General features: G+C 46.0%; 1 protein-coding gene across 1 annotated transcript in view; it reads left to right on the top strand.

Moving 5' to 3' along the window:
• The window catches only part of DGCR2 (DiGeorge syndrome critical region gene 2), a 48,387-nt gene that overhangs the window by 17,010 nt on the left and 7,076 nt on the right, over positions 1 to 24,301 (top strand). The window contains exons 2-7 of the mRNA XM_080918864.1: positions 3,596 to 3,718; positions 14,217 to 14,339; positions 15,478 to 15,688; positions 16,776 to 16,852; positions 17,178 to 17,354; positions 21,985 to 22,188. Coding sequence (XP_080774990.1) covers positions 3,596 to 3,718; positions 14,217 to 14,339; positions 15,478 to 15,688; positions 16,776 to 16,852; positions 17,178 to 17,354; positions 21,985 to 22,188 — 915 coding nt within the window. The remainder of the gene's footprint in view (positions 1 to 3,595; positions 3,719 to 14,216; positions 14,340 to 15,477; positions 15,689 to 16,775; positions 16,853 to 17,177; positions 17,355 to 21,984; positions 22,189 to 24,301) is intronic.

Here is a 24,301-nt window from a genome sequence, read left to right as displayed (position 1 = left end):
AGAGAACCAGCAGCAGAAAACCGCCAAGGGAAGGGAGTTTCGTGGACAAGTTGGGCCGTGGTGGCGGATCAGACTGGGCGCCAGAGTTGTGAGTGACTCCGTTGTATCAGGGCTGACAAAGAGATAAACGTTTTTTTATATTTTAATATTTACTGCAACAGTCCCCAATCAGAGAGATGGTTTTGAGGTTAAGAACATGCTCTTGCAAAGGATCCACGTTCAATTTCTAGCACAGTGCCCAACTGCCTCTAGTGCCAGAATCTCTGATGCCTCTGGCCAGCCTTCTGGGTTAGTTGGATCATATTTACATTCTCCACAGAGATAAACAGATACATACAGAGTTATAAATAAAGTAAGTCTTCCAAGACAGAAGCAGAAGCTCTCAGGAAGGAGAGTCTTTTATGTCTCTTGGCAGCCTGCTCTCGGCTTCTCCCTTTGGCTTTTCTCATTCTCTTAAGCTAAAATGTTTAGCTTATTTTGCAGCCTCCTCATCTTTCTTAGTGCATTTCTGCTGCAGGAATGTGGAGTAACACTGAGTCTTGGATGCTTTGGTCCTGTTCTCACCGCCTTTTTAGGGCTTCCTGACAACACTTCCTGACAGAGATGAGAAGGCTTTCAGATGCTGCTAGCTCTTGGGCCCCAGTCACTAGGACACAGTTGTGAAGTAGTTCAGAAGTCTCCACTCCTCTTTCTAAACAGTACCCAAGTTGAGAACACTCGGATTGGTGTCCACACTGCATCTGTGAACAGGCGTGTGCTTTCTCTCCTCAGTCAGCAGCAGGCACACTGCCATGGGTCAGGACACCTGGCTTCATGGGGAAGCCTTGTTCTTCCCATCACTGGTGGGGACTGGAACCTCATAATTCTTCCACTTTTCACCCAGAGCAGCAGCAGCAGCAACTTCTGTGGCCACACAAAATTACAAAGCTTGAGTTCATTGTCTACTTAATTTAGTTTCTCACGGCCAGTGGCTGGAAAGGAGATATTCAGCTTGCTCCAGCCTACTACCTAAAAAGCACCCCATAAAAGAGCAAGAAGTTTTGATGTGTGTAGTGTGTCTACTGTGTGCACATTTGTGTGTGGGTATATTTCCCAAGTGTCTTTGGTCATGGGATTTTATCACTGTAATTAAGACAATGACGTTTTCCTTTCAAACTTAAAAAAAAAAAAATGTTGCTCCTTTGCCCTCCAGTTTATATTATTTCTAATAAAAGAATGTGGCAGCACCTGGCACTCAGAAGGCAGCAGGTGGGTCTCTGTGTTTGAGGCCAGCCTGGTCTGCAGAGAGCTCCAGGACAGCCAGGGCTGCACAGAGAAACCCTGTCTCAAATCAAAACAAAAGACCAACAACAAAACAAACAAACAAAAAAGCTGTCATTTTTTCCTGTGAGATTACAACCTGTACAGGTAAGTCTGGCTTCCTCTGGTCTTAACCAGCTCAATTGCCATGTGACTTGGAGTCATTTTCTATTTCTGGTGTTTAAGGTTCATTGGATTGCTTAGATTTGTAAATTTGATTTTCAACATATTGAAGAATTATTCTTCATATCATTTAATCTTTGTTTGTTGGTTCCGATGCTCAGCAGGGACATCCCATCTCCAAGCCGTGCTCTTCTTTCTTGGTGGCATAGCTTTGTTCTCCTCGTAGTTTCACCTCGGCTTTTTGTGTTTACTTTGAGCTTCTTGAGCATTTGCCAGGGCATTAGTTTTTGAAATGCCTGTTTATGTTATCCTACGTACCAGGTCGGTTTTATTTTAAGATTTTGTTTTTATTTGAGGGCTGTAGAGTTGACTCAGTGGTTCAGAGTGCTAGCTGCTCAGAAGACTCTGGGTTTGATTTCTAGCACCAGTATGGTGGCTGACAACAGTTTCCGGGATGTCGTCACCTTCTGGCCTCCACAAGGAATCATGTAAGCACGGACTACTACAAAGACATGCATGCAGCCAAAACACTTGTGTTCATTAAATAAAATACATTTTAAATTAAAAGGAACAAAGTTAACGGGACTGGAGAGATGTTGCAGTGGTTAAGAGCACTTGTTATTCTTGGAGAGGACCCAAGTTCAATTCCCAGCACCCATACAGTGGCTCACAACCATCCATAACTCCAGTTCCAGGGATCCAGTGACCTCTTCTAGCCTCCAGGGTACTGAATGCAAATGATTCACAGCCATACCCGCCCCCACAGACACACACAAAGAATACAGTAGTGTAAGTTCTACGCCCTAGCTGGAGGTGCGCCCTTTTCATCCATTCCGAAGACATGAGGGCATATGTGAGCCTTTATGTGGGAATCAAACGCAGGCCAGGTCCTCTAGAAGAACAGACAGTGCTCTTAACCAGTAAGTCATCTCCCCAGCAACACCCCAACCCCCTCCCTCCCCTTTTAAAACTTTATTACATTTAAACTTCTGTATGTTGGGGGTGTATGTGTGTGTGTGGGTGCATGTGTGGAGGTCAGGGAATGACTTGCAAGAGTCGATTCTCTCCTTCTAACATGTGGGTTACAGGGATCAGACTTAGTGCTCAGACTTGCCTACAGGGCCACCTTACCCATTCAACCACCACACTGCTCCTCCTATTCCTTGTCCAAAGATGAAGCCTTAAGTCCAGCTCCTTATCTTGGGTAAAATTCTCTATAGAATGGCATTGTGGCCTTAGGAGATATCTTGGTCAGTAAAGTGTTTTCTATGTAAACATGAGGGCCTGGGTTCAATCCCTAGCACCCATGGTGCATACTTACTGTCTTGGGTGCATGGGGAGGCAAGCCCGAGAAGAATACATCATCCAAATAACAAATAGCAGACACTCTGTATGGAAAGTGAGACAGGCTATAGCTCAAGCTCAGGCAAGGCCCGGGCTCCAAGCCCAGCACAGAGACAACCATGTGCTGGTGTGTACTTGGGCCATAAGAAGAGAGCCTGCCTCCAAAGGAAAAGGCATGAGGGAGAGAGAGTAAAGGGAAAGTCACCAAGAAGGCACGCGTCCAGCCTTGGCTCCACTATCTGTTGCTGCCTCATCTTATAGCCTGTTGCTGTGTTTGTTTAGCATTTCAGAAACGACTGCCAGCTTTACCTTACTCAAACACATCTTCTCATATTACTGCCTTAGTAACCTGGCTGCCTGCAATGTGCCAATAAAAGTCAGGAATCCCAGCCTGCAGCCTCTGACAGCTGGGCTTACAGTTTGAGTGGTCCCGTCTGTTCACACGTCACCTTGACGAGCCCTCTTGTAAGCCCTTATTTTTGGATAGTGTTGTTGCTGTTACACCACACAGAACAGATGGAAGTGTTGCCCTGTCCAAGTTCCACCTGTTTAGGAAGGTGTTCCAGAGTCCCTTGGCTGGAGATGGTCTGTCCTTCACCTTGTTTTGGCATGCCATTTAAATATTCTGTCTATTCTGATTCGAGGGTATAGCCACTTTACTTAGGGAGCATGCTCAGATCCTGCTGAGGAAGCAGTCCATGGCAGCCCACTCAGCTCCTAGACTACTTTCCCAGAGCTATGGCGGTATGGACTTCTAGGTTTCCACTTCCCTTCTAGGTTTCTGCTTTTGTGCCACTTCCTTAACAGCATGTTACCCTTTGTTCTGCAGAGCTTCGGTGCAGCCCTGGACAGTTTGCATGTCACAGTGGTACCATCCAGTGCATACCCCTCCCCTGGCAGTGTGATGGCTGGCCAACGTGTGAGGATAAGAGTGATGAAGCCAACTGTCCAGGTGAGTGTGGATCTGCCTGTCTCTGTCATAGTCTCCACAGGGAGGAGTGTGACCAGGCGGTCTGTGTGGTCTGTACACATTGGAAAGATAGTGTGAGCTGACCTACTCTTAGGTTTTTTAAAAGATAAGTGGTGTACATGGACTGATCTAGAAGTCATGAGTTAACAGTACTGGGATATACTGTTAGCCCTGGACTCACAGAACCTTGAGAGGGTGCGTGTGTGTTTGCTCACTGGCTCTGGGTATCGGTGCCTATGCCTGCTGAGGCTTGACAAGTGTAAACTGCAAACTAGCACTGCCCTTGTTTCCCTTGCCCAGGCATTTTCTAGTAACATGGCACTTGGGGTTTTCTCGTTGCCAGTTATAAGCTCCTAAAGACATGAAGAGCCACAGAAGTTGTATGTTGTTGGATATCTACTGGTTTCTACCTCAGCACCCTGATGAACTTAAAGCACCATAAATAATAGCATTCATTCCGTCCATAGGTCTTGTCTTGCGATATTTGGTTGGGCAGCATCCCATGCACTTGTTCATGTCTGTGTGACGTTCACACGATGCACACATGCAGGATCTTTCAGGATGCTGAGGAAGCCTGTCAGCAGAAGGCATGTCATGTAATAGAAATAATGTTTTTCTCAGTGAGAAATTACTCCACACACTTAGAGATGAAGGGAAGCTCTTTACTTAGCACCTGATCAACTGGTCTAATGCCTGAATAACAGTCAACTCCCAACAGAAGAGTTTATTGGCTTATATACACCTGAGGCTTATGCATTCCCCATATGCTGGCTTCCTTAAGTCTCATTTGAATCCCAGCCCCAGGCTACAGTTTGAATACTTTAAACAGAGACAGGAGGCTGCAAATCTGGCTTAGTTTGGGCAGATAGGCTTACATAGCAAAGATACTATTTAGTACCAGAATGATTTAAGTACACCAGTGTGTTCTGTTTTAAATAATTATTACCCAGAGTCATCTTGCCCACCTGACAGAGTTATATTTCTCCTGATAAGAGAGCACAGGGGACTTTATGGTAGGCCTGGACTTAATGATGGCTGTGACTCTGTTGGGGGAATCTTTGTAGAAAAAGCACTCTGGCACCAGTAAGCATGGACGAGAGGAAATGTCACCCATGTGGGTCCAGTTTACATTCTCAGTTTATTCTCTAAAACCCCAAGATGGGGCAAACAAGCAAACAACATTACACAGGGGTAAAGATGACAGCAGGCAGCTAAGAGTGACGTTAGCAGTTTCTCTTGGTCATTCTGCCCAGGAAACAAGTGAAGTCATGCTTGGCAAGTCCGAAGTACAGCAGTGCCTGAGTAAGTGCTTGGCTCGCTAAGTCAGTATGTAATGATTAGTCTTCTCTACTTTATTCCACTTTGACTTTGTACTCACCCCCAGAGCTGGCTGCTGGAGATGCATCCCTTTTGTCCCTAGGTTTATTTTATTTGTGCATGCATGCATGGCAGAAAAAGAGTTAACCGCTTGGAGCTAGAGTGGGTAGTTGTGAGCTGCCTGACATGGTAGTGACAACCTATGGGCTACTCCTCAGTCCTGCTGAAGAGACATCTATATCCTAGCATCCTAGATTCTCAACGATATTTCTAAAGGGCCTGTTAGCATACTGCTTTTCTTGGGGTACTTTGGAGGCACTGCCCCTTTAGCTAAATTCCACTTGGGGTATTCAGTGTCTCCTCAGCACATCTATTGGTGAGTCCTTTAGAGTACCAAGTCTATCAGTAAATGTACTAGTAAATGCTTTGGAATACCCAGTCGGTCAGTTTGATCAGTCACTTGGGGAACTCAGTGAGTCCTTTAGATACCAAATCTATGAATTAGTCAGTCATACTGCAGCTCAAGAGTCACAGTCTTAAGCTGTGTTTGGTGGTGTACACCTCTGATCCCAGGACCTGGGAGGCAGAAACAGGCAAATCTGAGTTTGAGGCCAACCTGGTCTACATAGTGAGACACTGTTGAAAAGGAAGAAAAGAAAGTAATGTGAAGCTGGCCTAGCACTGAGCCCCCTTACCGCCTGGCATAATTCATCCTGCCAAGCCCGTATGCCATTGCTGTCTGTATCAGCTGATGTGCTTCCTGTGTCCATCCCGGTGACTCCTCCAGGCATGTGTCCTGGGTTTCCTGGAATGTCTTTGTTCTGTTCCTGCCTGCATCAGCAAGCTTTCCTTCAAGATTTGTCTCAAATGACAGCTTCCACAGTAAAAAAAAATTCCTCTGTCCCTCTGGCTGAGTCACCTGTTCTGTCCTCTTAGCACATCTAGAACTGCTGGTTAATTCTCACTGTTAGGAACCCATTTTGCATTTCTCCTTCCAGACCACAAGCTCTAAGAATGTGAAATCTTTTCTATCCCTGGATGGGTCCCAAACTGAGGTAGAAAAGGTATACTGTAGCTCTTGTTTGTTTCCCTAAAGGGTTTCTCTGTGTAGCCCTGGCTGTCTCAGAACTTGCTTTGTAGACCAGGCTGGCCTTGAACTCAGAGGGGTAAAGAGCTGTGCCTACAAGAAACAAGCCTTCCTTAGAGTTGATTTAGAAAGGCACCAAATGGCCTGTGAGAGACAATTTTACTGACTACAGATAGACACATGACATTTGACACATGGCAGAGGCAGAGTTGGATTACGGGCCTGTGACAGTTGGGGAAATGAAATTGGATCCCTAATTCCTAACACACAGAAAAATAATGGTTTAGGTTAAAGAAAAGAATTTAAAGGCAGTGTAAGTGATTATCAACTCTGATAAGGAGGTTAAAATATCTTAAAAATAGCTGGTTTTGCTAGATTAAAACCTTTATTAAGATTTTCCTGTTATTAAAAGACACTAGCAAAAGCTAGACAGTGGTGGCACATGCCTTTAATCCTAGCACTTGGGAGGTAGAAGCAGGCAGATCTCTGAGTTCAAGGCCATACTATGTTTAGAGTTAAGTCTAGGACAATCAGGACTACATGGAGAAACCCTGTCTTTAAAAACAAATAAAAACAAAAAAAGGGGGGGGGGACACTAATAAAAAAATTGAAAATATTAGCCGTAAAATGGAGAAATGGAAGGCAGGGAGATGACTCAGTTGGTAACGTGCTCGCCGTACAAGCTTGCGAACCCAAGTTTGGTCCCAGATTGTGGCTAAGGTTGTAGTCACATACTTATGAGGTGCAGAAATAGGCAGATCCCTAGGAATTATTGGTCAGATCAGCAACCACCAGGCCCCACAGAGTCTGTGCCAAAACCCCCACAGTTTTAAGGCATAGCTGTTTCTCAGAAAAGTTACTAGTTACAAGTAAACACAGAGCTATACAAGTTAGTACTCTAAAGGCTGGGTAAGTGGTTGTTACACACTTGAGGTTGGCAGAAATTAAGTTGTCTGCCAGACTAAGTGGTGGGGTGTGATGGCTTGGGACTCCCTGTTGTGTGGGTAAAGTAGCTAAAGTGATCCACCTCCTTTAAAAGACAGGCATTGTCCTCCATTGTTCTCATGATCTGAGAGTCTTATTTGGGAGAACCATGAAGAGATTCTTCTAGCATTTTTGTCCTAATATCTTAGAAAACAACTCACATGATCACATGATAAAATGTTTTGTGCTAATGACAGAGAATGGTGTTAGGTCTACATATCAACATTTGTGTCAGTAGACAAGAGCAAGTTGACAGAAAACTGACAGTGAGGCATGGGTGTGGGTCATTCTGTGTTAGCCAAGGAGGTAAGCTGAAGAAAGCACAGGAGTCATGGCTCGGTGGCAGATCGATCCTCCAGAGTTACTCTTGGTCCTTTCCGGTGGGGAAACAAGGACAGACCCTGGGAGGGGCCGGCGGGTGAGCTTTTGTTCCTTACTGTGTTTCACTTAAGCTTTCATTCTCTGGAACTCTGGTTGTCTGAGGAGACAAAGTTATGTTGCTCAGTCTGGGTTCAAGCTTTTAGACTCACAAGATCCTCCTGCCTTAGGTCCAAGTGCTGAAGCTATAGACATGGGCCTGTAGTTTCTAAAGAGCTGCAGTAGGAGCAGAGTGTGAGCTGACCTAACCTAACAGCAGCTGCAGCATGGACCTCCTTCCTGAAAAGCAATAAGAAATGCACTTTGCCCTGCAGGATCCCTGAAAATTAGGAGGTAACAGGCTTCTGGCAGGGGAGATGAGTTGGGACTGGTGAGAGTCTCAGCACCACTCCCTTCTTTCTGCATTCTGCACAGCTGACACCTCCCACCAAAATATCATAGGCCTATTTTCTAGTTCTATGCAATCCAGTGGTACCTGTGAGTTCATACACAAAGGTAGGAGTCAGGGACCTAGGACTATCTGGGGTGAAGAAGTGGGGAAGTATACAGTATGCAGCAATTATCAGCTCCAGTGCACACCAAGAGGTAAAAGCACCAGTGGCTGTGCCTGTAAAAGATTCATCCAGTCCTTTCCTTGCTGAAGAGCTGATTGCATTCACTTGGAATTTGGAGCCACTTGAACACAGATAGGGAGGAATTGAGGAGGATTATCTTGGAAGAGAACTGAAGAGTCTTATCTGGAGATAAACAGGTGTGTCACAGGAATAGCCATAATAGAAGAGTCCTGGCTAAAAAGCTGTGCCTCATTCAAGTGCCCACAGTCTGGCTTACTTAGATTTCTTAACCATGAAAAACAATTGGTACTCTGGATGCTCAGCAGCCTTGACACAGGATTCTAAGCCAAGAGAGTCAGAACACGATTACCTGAGGTAACTGCAGCATGTGAAATAGTGGCTAAATTAAGGATATCCTTGGATAACCGGGTACATAGAACAGTCGGGTACTTAGAAAAAAGCATAGCATGCAGTGATCCTGCAGTGGAGACAACCAGTTACTGTTACCTTAACTCAAGGAGTAAACGAAAACTTTAAAATATGTTCTGACTGGACAGTTGTGGCACATGTCTTTAATACCAGCACTTGGGAGGCAGAGGCAGGTGGATCTCAGAGTTTGAGGTCAGGGCAGCCAGGCTTACACAGAGAAAACCTGTCTCAAAAACAAAAAGCTGTGTGTGTGTGTGTGTGTGTGTGTGTGTGTGCGCGCGCGCGCGTGCGCCTGCGTGCTTGCGTGCACAAACACTCTCTGACTTAACAAAATGGAAGTCTAGGAAATTCTAAGTCCTAACTGCCACAGAAACATTTGAATGCAACTAGAGGCTGGACAAAGGGACCTGTAGCACCTCTGGGAAATATTGGAAGTTTATATCTACCAAGGAGACACCTTGTTAGGACGAAGCCATATTCAGCTGCTATCATGGTTACATTCCCAGTCTCAGCTCTTGGGAGGCTGAAGCAGGGTTGCCAGCTCACAGCTTTCCTGCACCACAACAAGACCTTGTGTCACACAAACAGAACATGAAGTACTGGAAGCATAGCTGAGTTGGCAGACTTTGGTCCTAACGTTGTATGGACTCGGTCTGCTTGTACGTACCTGGAGTCAATACTGGGAAGAGGATCCAAAGTTAAGGCTAGCCTTGGCTACATAGTTTAGACCAATCTGATCTGACTCTTAGGTTTTGCACTGGGACGCATGCGTGCATGTATGCATACATATTGAAACAAGGTCTTTATGTAGGGGGGGTGGGCCATGTACACAAGGCTAGCTCTGGATTCATAAAGCTCTACCTGCCTCTGCCTCCCGAGTGCTGGGACTAAAGGTGTGCACCAGCATGCCCAGCTCAACATGGTTTGTATTTGTGTTTACTCCACTTGGTTCCTAGTGTCCACCTCCAGTGTTCCTAGCTGGATAGGGCTCCCTGAGACACTGATGTCAGTTTATCCTGATGATGTAATGTGGCAGGTGGGAAGGCGCTGTGCAGAGTAGAGTGTAGGTGTCTGAAGTGAAGGGGCTGCACACTGAGCAGTGGTGCACACTTTCAATCCTAGCACTCTGGAGGCAGAGACAGGCAGGTCTCTGAATTTAAGGCCAGCCTGATCTACAGAGCTACTTCTAGGACAGCCAAAGCTACAACAGAGAAACCCTATCTCAAACACACATACTCTCTCTGTATTGTGACTCCTTTAGCAAACCACTGTCTCCAAAAATATTTACATTACAATTAGTAACAAAATAGTAGCAAAATTACAGTTATGAGGTAGCAATAAAAATAATTTTATGGTTGGGAGTCGCACAATATGAGGAATAACTGTGTTAAAGGGTCACATAACTAGGAAGGTAGAGAGCTGCTGCCTGAAGAAGTCTTTCAGAAGGGAGATGAATACATTTAAAGTTAGTGTGTGTGTGAAGGGCTGGAGAGATGGCTCAGTGGTTAAGAGCACTGATTGTTCTTCCAGAGGTCCTGAGTTCAATTCCCAGCAACCACATGGTGGCTCACAGCCATCTGTAATTGAATCTGATGACCTCTTCTGGTGTGTCTGAAGACAGCTACAGTGGGCTCATAAATAAAATAAAAGAGTGTGTGTGTAAATCAGGAAAAGCTTACACATCAGGCACTGGCAAGACCATGCACAAAGAGATCTGAGAAGACCTTAAAAACAAAAAACCATCTCACAGTGATTGAGGCCCTGCTGAGTAGTTGTCTTCTCCAGCACAGGGCACGTTTTCAAAGACTAGGACAGACGCAAAGAGAACATGGCCTATCTCTGTAGAAAATCAGAGACAGTGTTCATTTTATTTCTTTTCATTAAGTAAGTAGTCAATCTGTTTTTCAGCACAGGTCTCTCTGTGTAGCTCTGACTGTTCTGGAACTCACTCTAGACCAGTCTGGCTTCAAATTTACAGAGATCCCCCTGCCTCTGCCTCCTGAGTGCTAGATTAAAGGTGGCACCACCACTGCCTGCTGGCAATGTTTATTTTTATTCTTTGGCAGTTTCTTACATGTATATGAAACATTTTAGTCCTTATCTTTACTCTGTTTTATGGCTCTCTTCCCAGGAAGTCCCTTAGTATTCTCAGGTCTTTTTTATATAAGAAATACAGATTTTAAAAATAATATCTTAAGTGTGCTGAAGGAACTAAAGGAGAATATGGACAAAGACCTAAAACAAAGGGGAACAAGGAAGTAGGGCTGAGGCTATTGCTCAGTGGCAGAATGCTTGCCTAGCATGGGGTTCTGCCTCTAGGGGAGCTGACAAAACTGAGAACTCCCAGACCCAGTTGGCTGCTCAACACCTGTAATCTCAGTATTCAGGGGGCCGAGACAGCCCATGTTCCAGAGTTAGACTCTCTCAAACAGTGAACATTTCCCCCCAGGAACATGGCAGGTGACACTCAGGCACAGTCCTAAAAAAGTCATAGGCATTCTATAAACACTTGAGAAAACAGGGTTAGAAGGAGAAACCTGGAAAAACCCTCTCTCCTTGCTGGGATTTTGGCCACTCTACAGAGCAGAAGAGTTCTGTTGTGGTGGTTTGGCAGCCCAAGAGCCAAGTGTCATGATAATACAGAATAAAACCTGTCGAGTAGAATCCAGTGAGACTGTGGGAAAGAAAACTTTGAAATCAGATCTGCACAGTACTCAGCTGAAAGCCTTTGGTGGGAATCTAAGTATACGTGGGAATTTGCACAGATTCTAAGCAGCGCACAGGACACTGCAAGAGCTGCTTAGAAATGTGGTCAGCATTTGCGCTCAGAACCTGAAGGGAAATCACAGAGATTTGGCTACCTCTTGAGACTTCACTATCAGGCAGAGGGAAGTTGGGAGGGAAGAATAGTTGCAGAAAGAGTGGGAAGAAGCCTGAGGAAGGAAGGCAGGAGACTAGAGGGAATTCACAACTAGGCCAGTAAGTTTCCATGGTCTGTCTCTACCCAGTGTTCTCCCTTTTTATGAACTGTAGGAGACCAGCCCAGGTTCCTTTCTCTCTCTCTCCCCCTCCTCTTCCCTCCCCCATCTCGCTCCTTAATCTTGGCTTTTACTAGAACACAGTCTGGCAGGATTTGCGGGGTCTCTGTGTCTTGGCTTCCTGAGATGGGATTGTTATCTCAGGGTGTATTTTCTCCTCATATCAGTCTACCTTTGTTTAACCTCCCTCAGGCTCTCACCTGCTTTCTTGCCCCTATAGTTTCCCCTTCTGTTGTCTCCTTTGCTTTGCATCATCCCAGTACTGAACACCAATCTTGCTGTGGGGGTGGGGGTGGGGGAGGGGGAGTTCTTTTTTTCTTTTCTTTCCACTTTTGTTCATGGTGACATGTGAATACACAGTATTAACATGTCAAATTAGCATTTAATGATGATTATTTGGGGAGTTGCTCATGTATGTGTGTGTGTGTTAATGTGTCTGTTTTTGTGGGGTTTGTTTGTAGTTGACTCTTCATAGAGGGTTTATCCCTGCGTTTTGAATGTTTGTTGTTGCAGATAGATTCTGCTAATGGAGGAGGAGTGCTGATGGAGCCTCATACTCTTCCCACTAGGCTAGCAAAGCAATACTTCAACTCCTATTACCACCTAGTTTTCCCTTAAGAAAGGTGACATCTAATTCCTGATTCCAACCCCAAACACAAGTAGAATGAAGTTTCACAAAATGGCTCAGCAAGTAAATACTTGCCGCTAATCTGACAGCCTGAGTTTAATCCCCAGATCCCAGGGATAAAGAAAGAACTGAGTCCTGAAGGCTATTTCTGACCTACACACAATAAAACTTTAAAGCACAATCACCCTGACTCCCACAACAAATCTCATCTAAAATGCACAGTCCTTGAATCAAATCCCCCAGTGACAGTGACTTCTATGAATTTCCAAAGAACTCAAAAGTATGATGAAACTCTTTAAGTAACTAAAGAGTGAATCCAAGGAGACAAGAGACAAAGATGAATTAGACAAAGAAGTCAGTGCAGAGCACTATTAGAAAACCAGACTGAAATGATACTGCAAATAAGAGTTCAGAAGGCAGAGGGCAAGCACATTGGAGAGCCTCACACGTAGAGTGGCCACAGGCAGGCAGACGTCAGGGCTGAAAGACAGGAGCACTAATAAGACCTTAGACAATACAAACAGCATGTGCAAAAACACTGAGAAAGCCATGTCTACAAACTGTGGGCATAGCCAGAGAGGAAGGCCGTGCCAGAACATAGAGTGTATTTTAATACAAACAGCAGAGAATGTCCCAAATCTAGGGAAGGTGAAGTCCATCCAATACAGAAGACAGAGTTGGAATGAGTGGCCTTGTTGGAGTAGGCACGCTGCTGGGGAAATGCTTTGAAGTCTCAAAGCTTACTCCTTCCCAGTTAGCTTTTCCCTCTTTGTTTCTGGCTTGTATCTCAAGATATGAGCTCTCATCTACCGCTCCAGCACCACACCTGCCTGCCTGCTGCCATACTCCCTGCCATCTTGGTCATGGACTCTAACCCTCTGAAACCGTAAGCCCCGGATTAAAGCTTTCTTTTACAAGTTGCCTTGGTCATGGTGTCTTATCACAGCAGTAGAAAAGAAACTAGATTCCCCTCCCCCTTTCCCTCTTGTTTTCTATGTGAAAATGGAGCTCAGAGTCCCAAGCTCACTGACTATTTCCATTGACCTCTCCCAGTGTTTTTAAGGATTTGCATAGAAAAAAACAGGAGACTTAAGAGAGACTTAATGTAGTAATGGTTGATACAGTTTAACTTTTAAACTTAAGCACTTTAAATATTTTACATTAAATATGTTTCATAGTGAGAGGACTGAATTCTATTAAGTAAAATTAACTTAGAGCCCAAGCTATTAACAGAATCGAGTATGGAGAGAAAGCAGCTGTCACTGATAGAGTCAAGGAAGTACTTTGTAGGTCATCCCTTGCCATTTTAGTCTCAGGCTAGCCATCACAGCCAGACTCTGGTGTCTGATCTTCCTATGAGGGAAGCCACTGTCCTACTGTTTGGCTTCACCTTGTCCTCATATAGGTGAAGTGGGAGGGGGTGATCCCGGGAAGTCATTTTGGCTCTGGTGTCTCCTGATCAATTACTTTGGGTCAGTCGCCTTCCTTCTTTTTGTCACTCTTCCTTTGTGAGGTGAAAGGAATGACCTGCAAATGTTTGATCATTCTCTGTAAAGCTAGAATGTTCCTCCTATCATCAACCTCCTGTTTATACTTTGAACCATGCTTTGAGATCTTTTGCCCACCAGGATTGTGCCAGGTATTCTGTATCCTGAGACACTGGCCTGAAGGTTAACAGCCTTGGGACCTTCAAACCAGTGCACAGACATGTGGAACAGGCCTCTGACTGTGGTAGAAGATTGCATGTGGTAGGTTTCCTCTGCACACTGACAGGAGGTTCCCAGGCCTGTGAGGCTGGGGAGGGCAGCCTGGACCTTAGGAAGAACTGTCTCTCCAGGGAGGTGCCTTGTAGAGCTGGCAGAGCTGAGGATTATGAAGCACGAATGGCTGGCCCAGGGCTGTGCGAGGAGTGCTTGTAAAAGACAAGACCCTGTGCATAAAGGCAATAAAGTGGAATAAGGTATGCTTCTCGGAAACATGCTTTGTCCTGGTCATAGGAATTTCCGAACAGGTCAGTGTCCTGGCTACTGTTAATGAGCTCACGCCATACTTTCTTTGCTTTCAGAAGTGACTGGAGAGGCCCGTCCTTATGGGAAGGAAACTGTGGACCTGCGCCAGGGGCGGACCAGAGGAGGCGACCCCACACACTTCCACACCGTGAATGTGGCTCAGCCTGTTCGCTTCAGCAGTAAGTTGCAGACCTGCCTTCAGGCAATGCCCACTAAAGTGTTTGTTAGCCCACTTTGAGTGGCCCTCATGTAGCCCTGGAAGTTGCTGGGAGGACATGAATGAGGCTACACGCTGGCCTGCCATGGGCATCTAGCTCCCAAGTGGTACCCAAGCAGACTGACTCTCAAGCCAAGCTGCATGTTTTCACAGTGCTACCCTCAGAGATAGTAATACTGACTGAATATTCTCGCTTTCTTAGTGATTAGTAAATGAATAGCCCGTGACATTAAGTTTGTGAAGGAGTGTAACAGCTGAAAAAGTACAAAACATAGTTTAAAATTCCCTACCCTGAGCAGACATGCTAAAGTTATGGTATTCTCTTATGTTCAAGAATAGCCAGATTGTTCGCAGAAAAAAGTTTAACATGCCTGTTTAATGAGCACAGTCTGTGTTAACTCTTAGCTCATAGCCTCAGCATGGGAGAGCTACTCTGCAAACTCAGCTTGTGCCTGTTGTCTGTGCTGACCATCACCAGTCCTAGGGCTTGGCCATCAGCCTGTAGTGACAACACAGTCCATTCAGTGACGGCCCTGCATACTTCACAGCTCCCACCCTTGCATGGAGCTGTAGTTGTTGGTCTGAGTAAATGGAGGAATGTGAAAGCTGGTATCTGAGTGTGTGTGAGAAACTTGAATTCAGTGCTGCCCCATCCCTACTCTCAGAAGTGTGTCCTGTGTATACTGAGCCGTACTTAGTGCCCGTGCACTGTGCTTACCTAAGGCCCGGGCAGTGAGCACACAGTGCTGAGTCAGTCACACATTAAACCTGAACATGCGGATTGGGCTGGTGAGATAGCTATTCCAGGAGCCTTGGGTTTGATTACAAGCACCCACAACCCTGTGTAACTTCTAACTCCAGGACTAGGGATTTGACGCCCTCTTCTGGCCTCTGCAGGCTTTGGCATACACATAGTTTACAGATACATGTAGACAAAACACCCACACTCATAAGATAAAAATAAAAACAAAACACAAGCCCTAGTTCTCCAAGGTGATTCTGAAGTGTAACTGTTGTTGACACAGCCCATGTAATTCCACTTTTGAAATAAGGATCCTAATTTTGGGGACAACTCCCTTTTCGTTTTCCATGCTTCCTAGGGAAATGCCCGAGTGGGTGGCATCACTATGAAGGCACAGCCAGCTGCTACCGGGTCTACCTCACTGGAGAGAACTACTGGGATGCCGCACAGACCTGTCAGCGTGTGAATGGCTCACTTGCCACCTTCTCCACTGACCAGGAGCTGCGCTTTGTCCTAGCCCAGGAATGGGACCAGCCAGAGCGGAGCTTCGGCTGGAAAGACCAGCGCAAGTGAGTCCTGGGGTCACTGCTGAGCACTCACTGGCAGCTCACATCCGTAGGAGCAGGTAGAGTTTGGCATCAAGATGGAAGTTGGGGGGGGGGGGGGGCTTGTAAAGAAAGGAGGAAGACACCTGGTCTTTTTTTTTTTTGAAACTTATTTACTTATTAGATCTTCAGACACACCAGAAGAGGGCATCAGATCTCATTACAGATGGTTGTGAGTCACCATGTGGTTGCTGGGATTGAACTCAGGACCTCTGGAAAAGCAGTCAGTGCTCTTAACTGCTGAGCCATCTCTCCAGCCCGAGGACACTGCCTTGTTCATTTCCCCTATGGGTACAGCTGCACTTGGTGCCTGGCCAGAGTGTGCTAGCCTGAATCCCAGGGGGTTGCTCCACATGGGGCTCTGCGAATGATAAGAAGGGCACACAGGCGGGTGGAGTGCCTCCTGGGAAAGAGAGGATTGTCAGCTCTGCTGGGTGCTTCCTGGAGCCCTACTTAGTCTGACCTCTCAGAACCCTTCGGCTTCCAAGTTGCGTGCATGTGTGACATTGGGTGTGGGGATGTGCCAGGCACAGCTCAGGCAGTCTGCCCAGAGCCTGCCATCCGAGCCAGATCCTGCTCATCTAGAGGAAACAGGAATGTATCAAAGTCCTCACTGTGCCTCCTTTTGAAAGCTGCACCATGCTCCCTACGCATGCTGGAGGGTAGAAGCTGGAAATGGTGGCCAGTTGTTTCCCCTTCTCTAGAAGGAATCTCAGTTCTTTGAGTCCAAACAATGGCCAGTGTTCACTGTCAGTCACCTGCTGCCTCCCAATGATAGCACAGCTGCCATTCTATCAGGGGAGCAAGATGACCTAAGAGGCAAGTGGCCAGAGGGCCATTTCAAGATAAACTTGAGTTATGTCATGTATGGCAGACCTTATGCGGCGAATGAGGAATGTATTATGCAGGCGTAGAGTGCTTGCTTGCACACTCAAGGCCCTGGGACTAGGAAAGGTAATGTCCTCAGTCCTCTAACTCCTACAGATGTACACATGGAGTCATCAGTGGCTGTTTTGCTCAGGTACTGAGGTTTTCCCTCTGTCCTCTGCAGGCTCTGGGTTGGTTATCAGTATGTTATTACTGGCCGGAACCATTCCTTAGAAGGTCGCTGGGAAGTGGCATTCAAAGGTAAGTGTCATGAGTGTTAACTTTGAAACAGGGAGTTGCCCTAACTCAGAAGATACTGTTGAAGTCTCCCTGCTTCCTTGCACAGAGTTGGGACAAGGCACATGGAAATGGGGGGTAATTACAGAGGATGCTCCTGGCCAGCATGCTGCCCTATGGTTAGGTCCTGTGTTTCTGGGGCCTCCTCTGGAGCTGCAGCAACTCTAACTCTTGGCTGTCCTCCAGCCCTGCGGTTGGTGTTCTGTTGACACTAGGACTTCCTTGAGGACTGTTTGGCAATCTGTTAAAGGCTTGGCATGTCTGGCCTCACCATTAGTCTCCCCTACAGGCTCCCCAGAAGTGTTCCTGCCCCCAGACCCCATCTTTGCCTCTGCCATGTCTGAGAATGACAACGTGTTCTGCGCCCAGCTCCAGTGCTTTCACTTTCCTACCCTGCGGCACCATGACCTCCACAGCTGGCACGCCGAGAGCTGCTCCGAGAAGTCGTCATTTCTGTGTAAAAGAAGTGAGTCCCCGGGTCAGCCTCCAGTAGGTGCCAACCTCATGGTGCTTTGAAATAGAGCTACCCACCTGGTCTCTGGCCCAGGCAACCAGAGAGGGGTAGTTGACCCCTGGTTCTCTTTCCCCTGACGGGGGCAATTATTGCTTCCTGGCTTCAGTGTTCTCAAGACATTGAGTGAGAGCAGTGATCTGGGGACTTGGGAAGCCTGTGGCACCTCTGCACCATCCAGGGCCCTGGTAACTATTGAGCTGGTATCTTGGCTGTCTGCTCTGTGTGAATTCTCTTCCCTAGCATATGGGTTGGGAGTCTCCCCAGCCAGTTGCCAACACATCCACCCAAACTTTACATCAAGGGTCAAGCAAAGCTAGGACTGCCCCTCCTGCAGCCCGTCCTCTGGGTTCAAGTTAGGTGTGTCCTCAGCTGAAGTGTTGATACTCCCTCCTTCCCCCACTTTGTCACAGGCCTGTGTTTCAGGTATCTGGGCCTATTCCGACCCTTGCTCTCTGTCAGTTTGTATGAGCACCACACTTCAAGGGAGTATCAGGCCAGGCTGGACCTCCATGTCTGCCTGTGTTTTCACTCTCTCTGCCTCTTGCTCTTCTGGGCCTTCTTCTCTTCTGCACCAATTTTAGGGCTTTTGGCTTTCTTCTTCTTCTTCTTCTTCTTCTTCTTCTTCTTCTTCTTCTTCTTCTTCTTTTTTTTTTACTAGTTCTTTTACGGTAGGATTCTCTTACATGTCTGTATATAGTTTTGTGATTTTAACGTCTTACTCCTAGACTTCTTACTGCCACGTTGATCAGGAGTACTAAGGACGGTGATCTTTACAGGGTTGTCACTGAGCACATGGGGTGTTACTAGAGGGTCTCCCGTGTCTGGAGTTATATGGGTTTCCTTCCTTAATCTTATCACTTGGTTCATTTTTTTGTTAGACTTAGTTTTGATCTAGGTTTTCTCTGTGTTGCCCTCGCTGACCGTGGGTGGGGCTCAGACACTTGTTTACCGTCCTTGTGGTCTGTGTATCTTACATTGCGGAATTTCATTTGTTGATATTTCGTTTCACTTTTTTTTTTTAACTCTTAAGAAGTGAGTTGGGCCTGGTGCATTCCTCTTCTGTACTCCTTGGCTGATATTTCTGTTGTTTTCTAAATGAAGTTCAAACTTATTGTTACAACTTTTCCTTCATAATTCAGATTGCAAAATGTGAAGAAAATTAGCTTTCCACAATAAATAAGTCAATGATTGGCACTAAAAGATATCCCCAAGGACCATGACATGGTGCTTGCTGCTGAGTCTGACCACCTGAGTGCAGTATCCAGGACCCCTTGGTATTAGAGAACCACTTTCTCAAGTTGTCTTCCGACCACGTACTTGTGCCATGCCACATACACACTCATCACAAACAAACAAGTAAATAAATATAATTTGAAATTTTTAAAAAGTTTTTCAGATAGAAATAAAAATATCAAATAGAGATCCAGTTATCAAAATGAAATGACTAAACATATTAAAAGTTAACAATAATTTGTGTAGAGCATATAAAAAGTAACAGTCTGCTGGGCTTGTTGGCACAAACTATTAATCCCAACCCTAGGAAGGTTGGGCCAGGTGGGTCTCTTGAGTTCTAGGGCAACCACAGCTATACTATGTGACCTTGTCTCAAAATAACAACAAAACCTTTTGTCTTTATTAGAAAAGCATTAAGTTTTGAATATACCAATTTTTATAGCCAAGTTGTTTGTTTTTTAATAAATGGCAATATAGTGCTGGTCCGGCAGTCTTTTCTTTTAAAACAGTCCAAGTAATCAAGAGGCATCCAGGAAACATGCTTCTTAGCTCCAAAAGCCTTTGAAAATAACAACAACAAATCCTTGGTGGGCTGGGGAAATAAGGGTAGAGTTGCTAGGGAGAGGGGCGGGGCACAGGGAGAGGGGCGGGGCACTGGGAGAGGGTGGGGCACAGGGAGAGGGGCGGGGCACAGGGAGAGGGGTGGGGCACTGGGAGAGGGGTGGGGCACAGGGAGAGGACTAAAATGAGGGAGCACTTGAGGACTAAGGGTGTGTGTTGGCTCCATTCTTCCCTTGGCTGTTTTTTCATTCCCTTGATTACAATTGTCTTTTCCTTTTTATCATAAGAAGTGTAGAATATAGCCAGGTAGTGGCTTATGCCTTTAATCCCAGCACTTGGATTGCAGAGGAGGCAGGAGGATCTTCGAGTTCAAGGTTAGCCTGGTCTACAGAGTGAGACAGGACAGCCAGGGCTACACAGAGAAACCCTGTCTTGGGGGGAAACAATAGGAACAGTATCTATCAAACTATCTACATAGTATTAAATCCCATCAAATCTTAGATAATTGAGTAATGTGCACACTATCAGGGTACAAAAAGAACTAAACAGTTCATATTTAATTCACATAAGCTGCAAATTCTCAGTGTGCAGTTAAGCATAACGGTTTGTCTTCTCATATACTCATTACACATCCCCGTGTGAGGATGTTTGCTTTTACTGTTTCGAATCAGATCAGAATCTCATTACCAACCGTCCAGACATACCAGGTCATTAGAAAGATTGTCTGTCTTCTGTCTCCCTAACCTTAATGACTGGGTCAGTTTTATGACACAAAGTTGGGATGACATGCTGGTGCAGTCTTGGTGTGGAAGCCTGCATCGATGCTCTAAAGCCACATGTGATATCTCGGATCCAGGCTGTCGCTGCTCAGTCCTCCAGCCTCAGCCTCACATCTACAGCTCTGTTCCAATCCCTGCCAAAGTCCCCGAAAATGGCTCAGGACAGTATTCCTATAGAGGACATCTGACACCTGTAGGGAGTTCTGAATTATTAAAGTTCATCTGTAACTTCAAGATAGGTTGTGTTAAATCAAGCTCAAGAAGAAAAATGGTTTTTAAGGCTGAAGACAAAGCTTGGTGGTTAAGATTGTGTACAACACACAGTTGGCCATGTGAGGCAAGTCATGGCCACCTGTAACTCCAGGGAATCGAATGCCCTCTCCTGACTTCCACAGGCACCCACACACATGAACGTTCCTACACATTCACATACACATGTACACATAATTAAAGTTTCAGGGATTCTTGTTGTTTTAAGTTTCAGGTCCTAAGAATCTCTTTCAGTGACAGTGGAAAGATTCTTTTTGTGTGCACACGCGTGTGCAAGTGTGCACATATGTAAAGATCTGAGGACAACTCTCAGAAGTGTGTTGGTTTTCTTTTTCCACCATGTGGTTTCTGGAGATTGAATTCAGGTCATTGGCTTGGGAGACAAATGTCTTCCCCAAGATTTTATTTTCCTGAATAAAGTTTTATTTTCCTAAATAAAGTTGACTCCAGTGTACTGTTGAGTCCAGGCTGAGCCGTCTGTGTTATACCCGTTTGGTTCTTTCACCGAGTCTGCAGATGTAGCTGCAGTACTTAGTCTTAGCACTTGGCATGGATTTTTTTTTTTTTACAGGGCTTCTACTTCTGCATCTCTGAGCAGTTGTTGAGTAGAATAATCCTGTTCTGTGACTAGAATGTGCTTCACAGAGCTGACAGCTACATATCCTCCACCTGTGGAATGGTGTGGTGGCTCCTCTGCTCTCTGGTACAGTGCCCATCAAAGCCCATTGTCCTACATGTCTTGAGTTTTAGAATGTAGTTAAAAAGAACAGCCTGTATATGGTTGGAGCATTAAAAGACTCAGCTGTCTCAGCAATCTAGTCCTCTTTCCTGGTGTAGGCAGAGGAGAGCTAACGAACACAGGGTAATGGTCTTCAGTTTCTACCCTTACATGCTTACAGATCACATAGCCCTTTCCGTTGGATGGCTTCAGCTTGACCATGGGGCATGGCCACCTTACTGTGTATGTAGATTTTAAGTTACTTTTTCTTGGATTGTAGAAGTTGTCAGCCATTATTTTTTAAACTGCTTTTCTGTTTCCTTTCTCCCCTTGGTACTTGGCATCTGACATGTGTTGATGCTTAACCTTATTGGGGTGCTTAATGGTACCTGTAGTTCTCTAAGGATTCTGTTTCTTTCCCTTCTTTTCCCATGGCTGTACCAGAGAATGTTCTCTTTCTTCCCCTGAACATGATGGCCGTGTGTGGAAGGATGACCCCCGTTCTAACGGAGAAGAGCTGTCAGATTTCTAAAGTCTCCTCAGATACCTCCATGTCGTTTGGAGAGTGAACCAAGCTTTCTGTTCTGGTTTCCTTACCTCATCCCCATCCCCTCCCCAGGCATCTGCTGCATCTGCTTACTGGCTTAAGGGTCTGGCTGTAGCTCTTTCCCTTGCTCTAGTACCATATCACTTCTGTGCAGTTTACCACACATGGCTCTGTTTCAGGACCACTGCTGGGCAGTACCCAGAGACTCATTCTAAACACACTCCAGTTTTAATGGTTACCATCCATAGCACTTGGGAGATGCTGTTCTGAGGCAGTGGGCTCCATCTTGGCTAGTTGTGCTTTCTCCAGACTGATGCCACCTTAGAACCATAGCGTGCCTGCAGAGGGGACTTGCATAAAAGAGCTGACCAACTCTTCAGTTGCCCTGTTCTCTCCAAAGGTGCAGGGGGGGGGGGAATTTGGGTTCGGTGCTGCTGGTAACACATAACATCCGTGCACATTTGTCCCTTGCAGGTCAGACGTGTGTTGATATCAAGGACAATGTGGTGGATGAAGGGTTCTACTTCACTCCCAAGGGGGACGACCCATGCTTGAGCTGTACCTGCCATCGAGGGGAGCCTGAAATGTGTGTTGCTGCCCTGTGTGAGCGGCCCCAGGGATGTCAGCAGTACCGCAAGGACCCTAAGGAATGCTGCAAGTTCATGTGTCTGGACCCAGGTGAGACAGCCACCCCTTGGCCAGAAGCCGTGATGAGAATTCTCAGAGCTTGTCTGTGGCACAGCAGTGCTGGCAGCATGCACTAATACAGCTAGCTCAGGACCTCAGGGAGCACCTGTGACATGCCACATAGCTGCCACACTTCACGCTGCCTGCTTCTCACTAAGGTAATACTTAGAGAAATAAACTCTAATCTCAGCATGGCTGACTGTTTACAGATCAACTTGGCAGTTTCAGACCTGTCTTTCACTTCCTAAGTGTAAGAGCTAAACTTAAAATCTACATGTTCATTTGAGTTCTTCCTCATGTTATGGTGGGATATGGAACGTGGTGAAATAAATAGTCCTTGCTTATAGTCATCATGTTAAGGATTATGCCCCAGTGTTCAGATAAAACACTTAGACACTAGGTGGTGCTCTTGAGGTGCACACTGCATAGCCAGCTTTCAGGATAACTGTCCTTCCACTTTTAGCAATAGAACATTAGTGGGGCTTGGACATTTTCAGTAGTAGAGCACTTACCTAGCATGTGCAAAGCCCTGGATTCTATATCCTCTCCTTGGAGGAAACCCAGCAGGTTTAAGTCCTGTTCAGGACATCACATGTGGCCTCCTTTGTGGTACCTCAGAACCACTAACATCTCAGCATGAACTTGGGTCTTGGGGAGTATAAATTAAAAGCATGAATTTCTTTTTTTTCCTGGATGCCACTGTATGAAAGTGATGTGGGTAGGCATGAAGATTATGCCCTCATTCTCCCGGAGCTCTGTGAAGGGAGGCACAACAGTGAGTACTGTCCCCTAAGCAGAGTGCCATCATCATCCCTCCAGGAGAGAAGCTTAGGTAGGAGAATAGAGCAGTCCTTTAGAGGCTGTGTCTGAGGCTGGACAGAAGCAGGCATTCCAGCACATGTACCATCAGACATGCAGGTGACTGTAGGAAGTTCAGAGGCTGTGCAGAGAACATGGGATCAGGGAGATTGACACTTGGCCCCTTTTCACAGAACAGTAAGTCTTCTCATTGTATGGACCCGTCTATGCAGCGTCATGGACATATATGTACTAGTTGTGTGGTCACAAAGTTCCCCGTGCACCAGCCACATTGCTGCAGTTGTCCAGCTCGTTTGCTGTAGGCTCTGCAGCAACAACAGGCCGGACAGGATGGCCCATCTGTGTATATTTAGCCTAGTGAGCCTGCCCACTCCTGGGGACTTCTCAGCAGAGCAGAACCCTTGGTGTGTCAGCGCAGGCCCAGAGCTCTGCAGGCCACTTTGCTATGCAGGTGAGCAGGTTCACCTGCTCTGCTGAGCCTGTTCCCACAGGCTCTTGTCTTTCTCACAGAGGCCTTTCCTAGGAATTACTCACTGCACTAAGGAGCAACCTGCCTCCTGGAGTGGACACAGTAGGAAGGGAGTCTCCATAATCACCTTTAGTTTACCTTCAGCAATGCAAGGAGTCAGCATTTCTTCAAGGCCAGGGTCATTGCAAGAGGAAGAGAAAAGTGAAAATATCATTCTTTTCAAATGACGTAATTACAAAGAAAGTCCTGGAGGATCTACAGGCAGCTAGAACTACTAATATGTTTAGCAAGGTCTAGATGTAATACCAACACACAGAAATAAATCCATTGTATTTCTGTATAGTATCTACACAGTTAAACAGTGAAAATTTAAAGATGGTACCACTTAAAATAGGCCCCAAAACAGGAAATATCTAACTGTAAATGTTGTACATTGTACATGCTGCCAGCACAAAACACTGGGGTAAGAACAAGATCAAAGACTACGCCTTACCAAAAATACAGCTGTGTGTTCTTAAGCTGGTCGTCAGACTTACTTGGAATGACAGAAGAAGCAGGAGAGCTCAGGGGGGTTGGGGGTGGTCCCTGATTAGCCGTAGCCTGCAGTCTTATTAGCCAACCTGTGTGCTGCAGATAGGAACTAAGAAAGACCAGAAGGAACCCCAATGTGATCAGTCGTATTTGATAACAAGAAAGAGAAACTCAGTAGAGAAAGCACAGCTGTTGAGCAGATGGTGCGGGACAGGCCTGTGCCACACCTGCTACCACACAGGAGTAACTTGGATCCTCATTAGTAAGAAATGTTAAGTTCGAAAG

Source organism: Micromys minutus (assembly GCF_963924665.1).
Source record: "Micromys minutus genome assembly, chromosome: 7".
In the NCBI taxonomy this organism is placed as follows: domain Eukaryota; kingdom Metazoa; phylum Chordata; class Mammalia; order Rodentia; family Muridae; genus Micromys; species Micromys minutus.
Note: the sequence above shows the minus strand (reverse complement) of the source record. Positions and strands in the feature narration are given on the sequence as shown.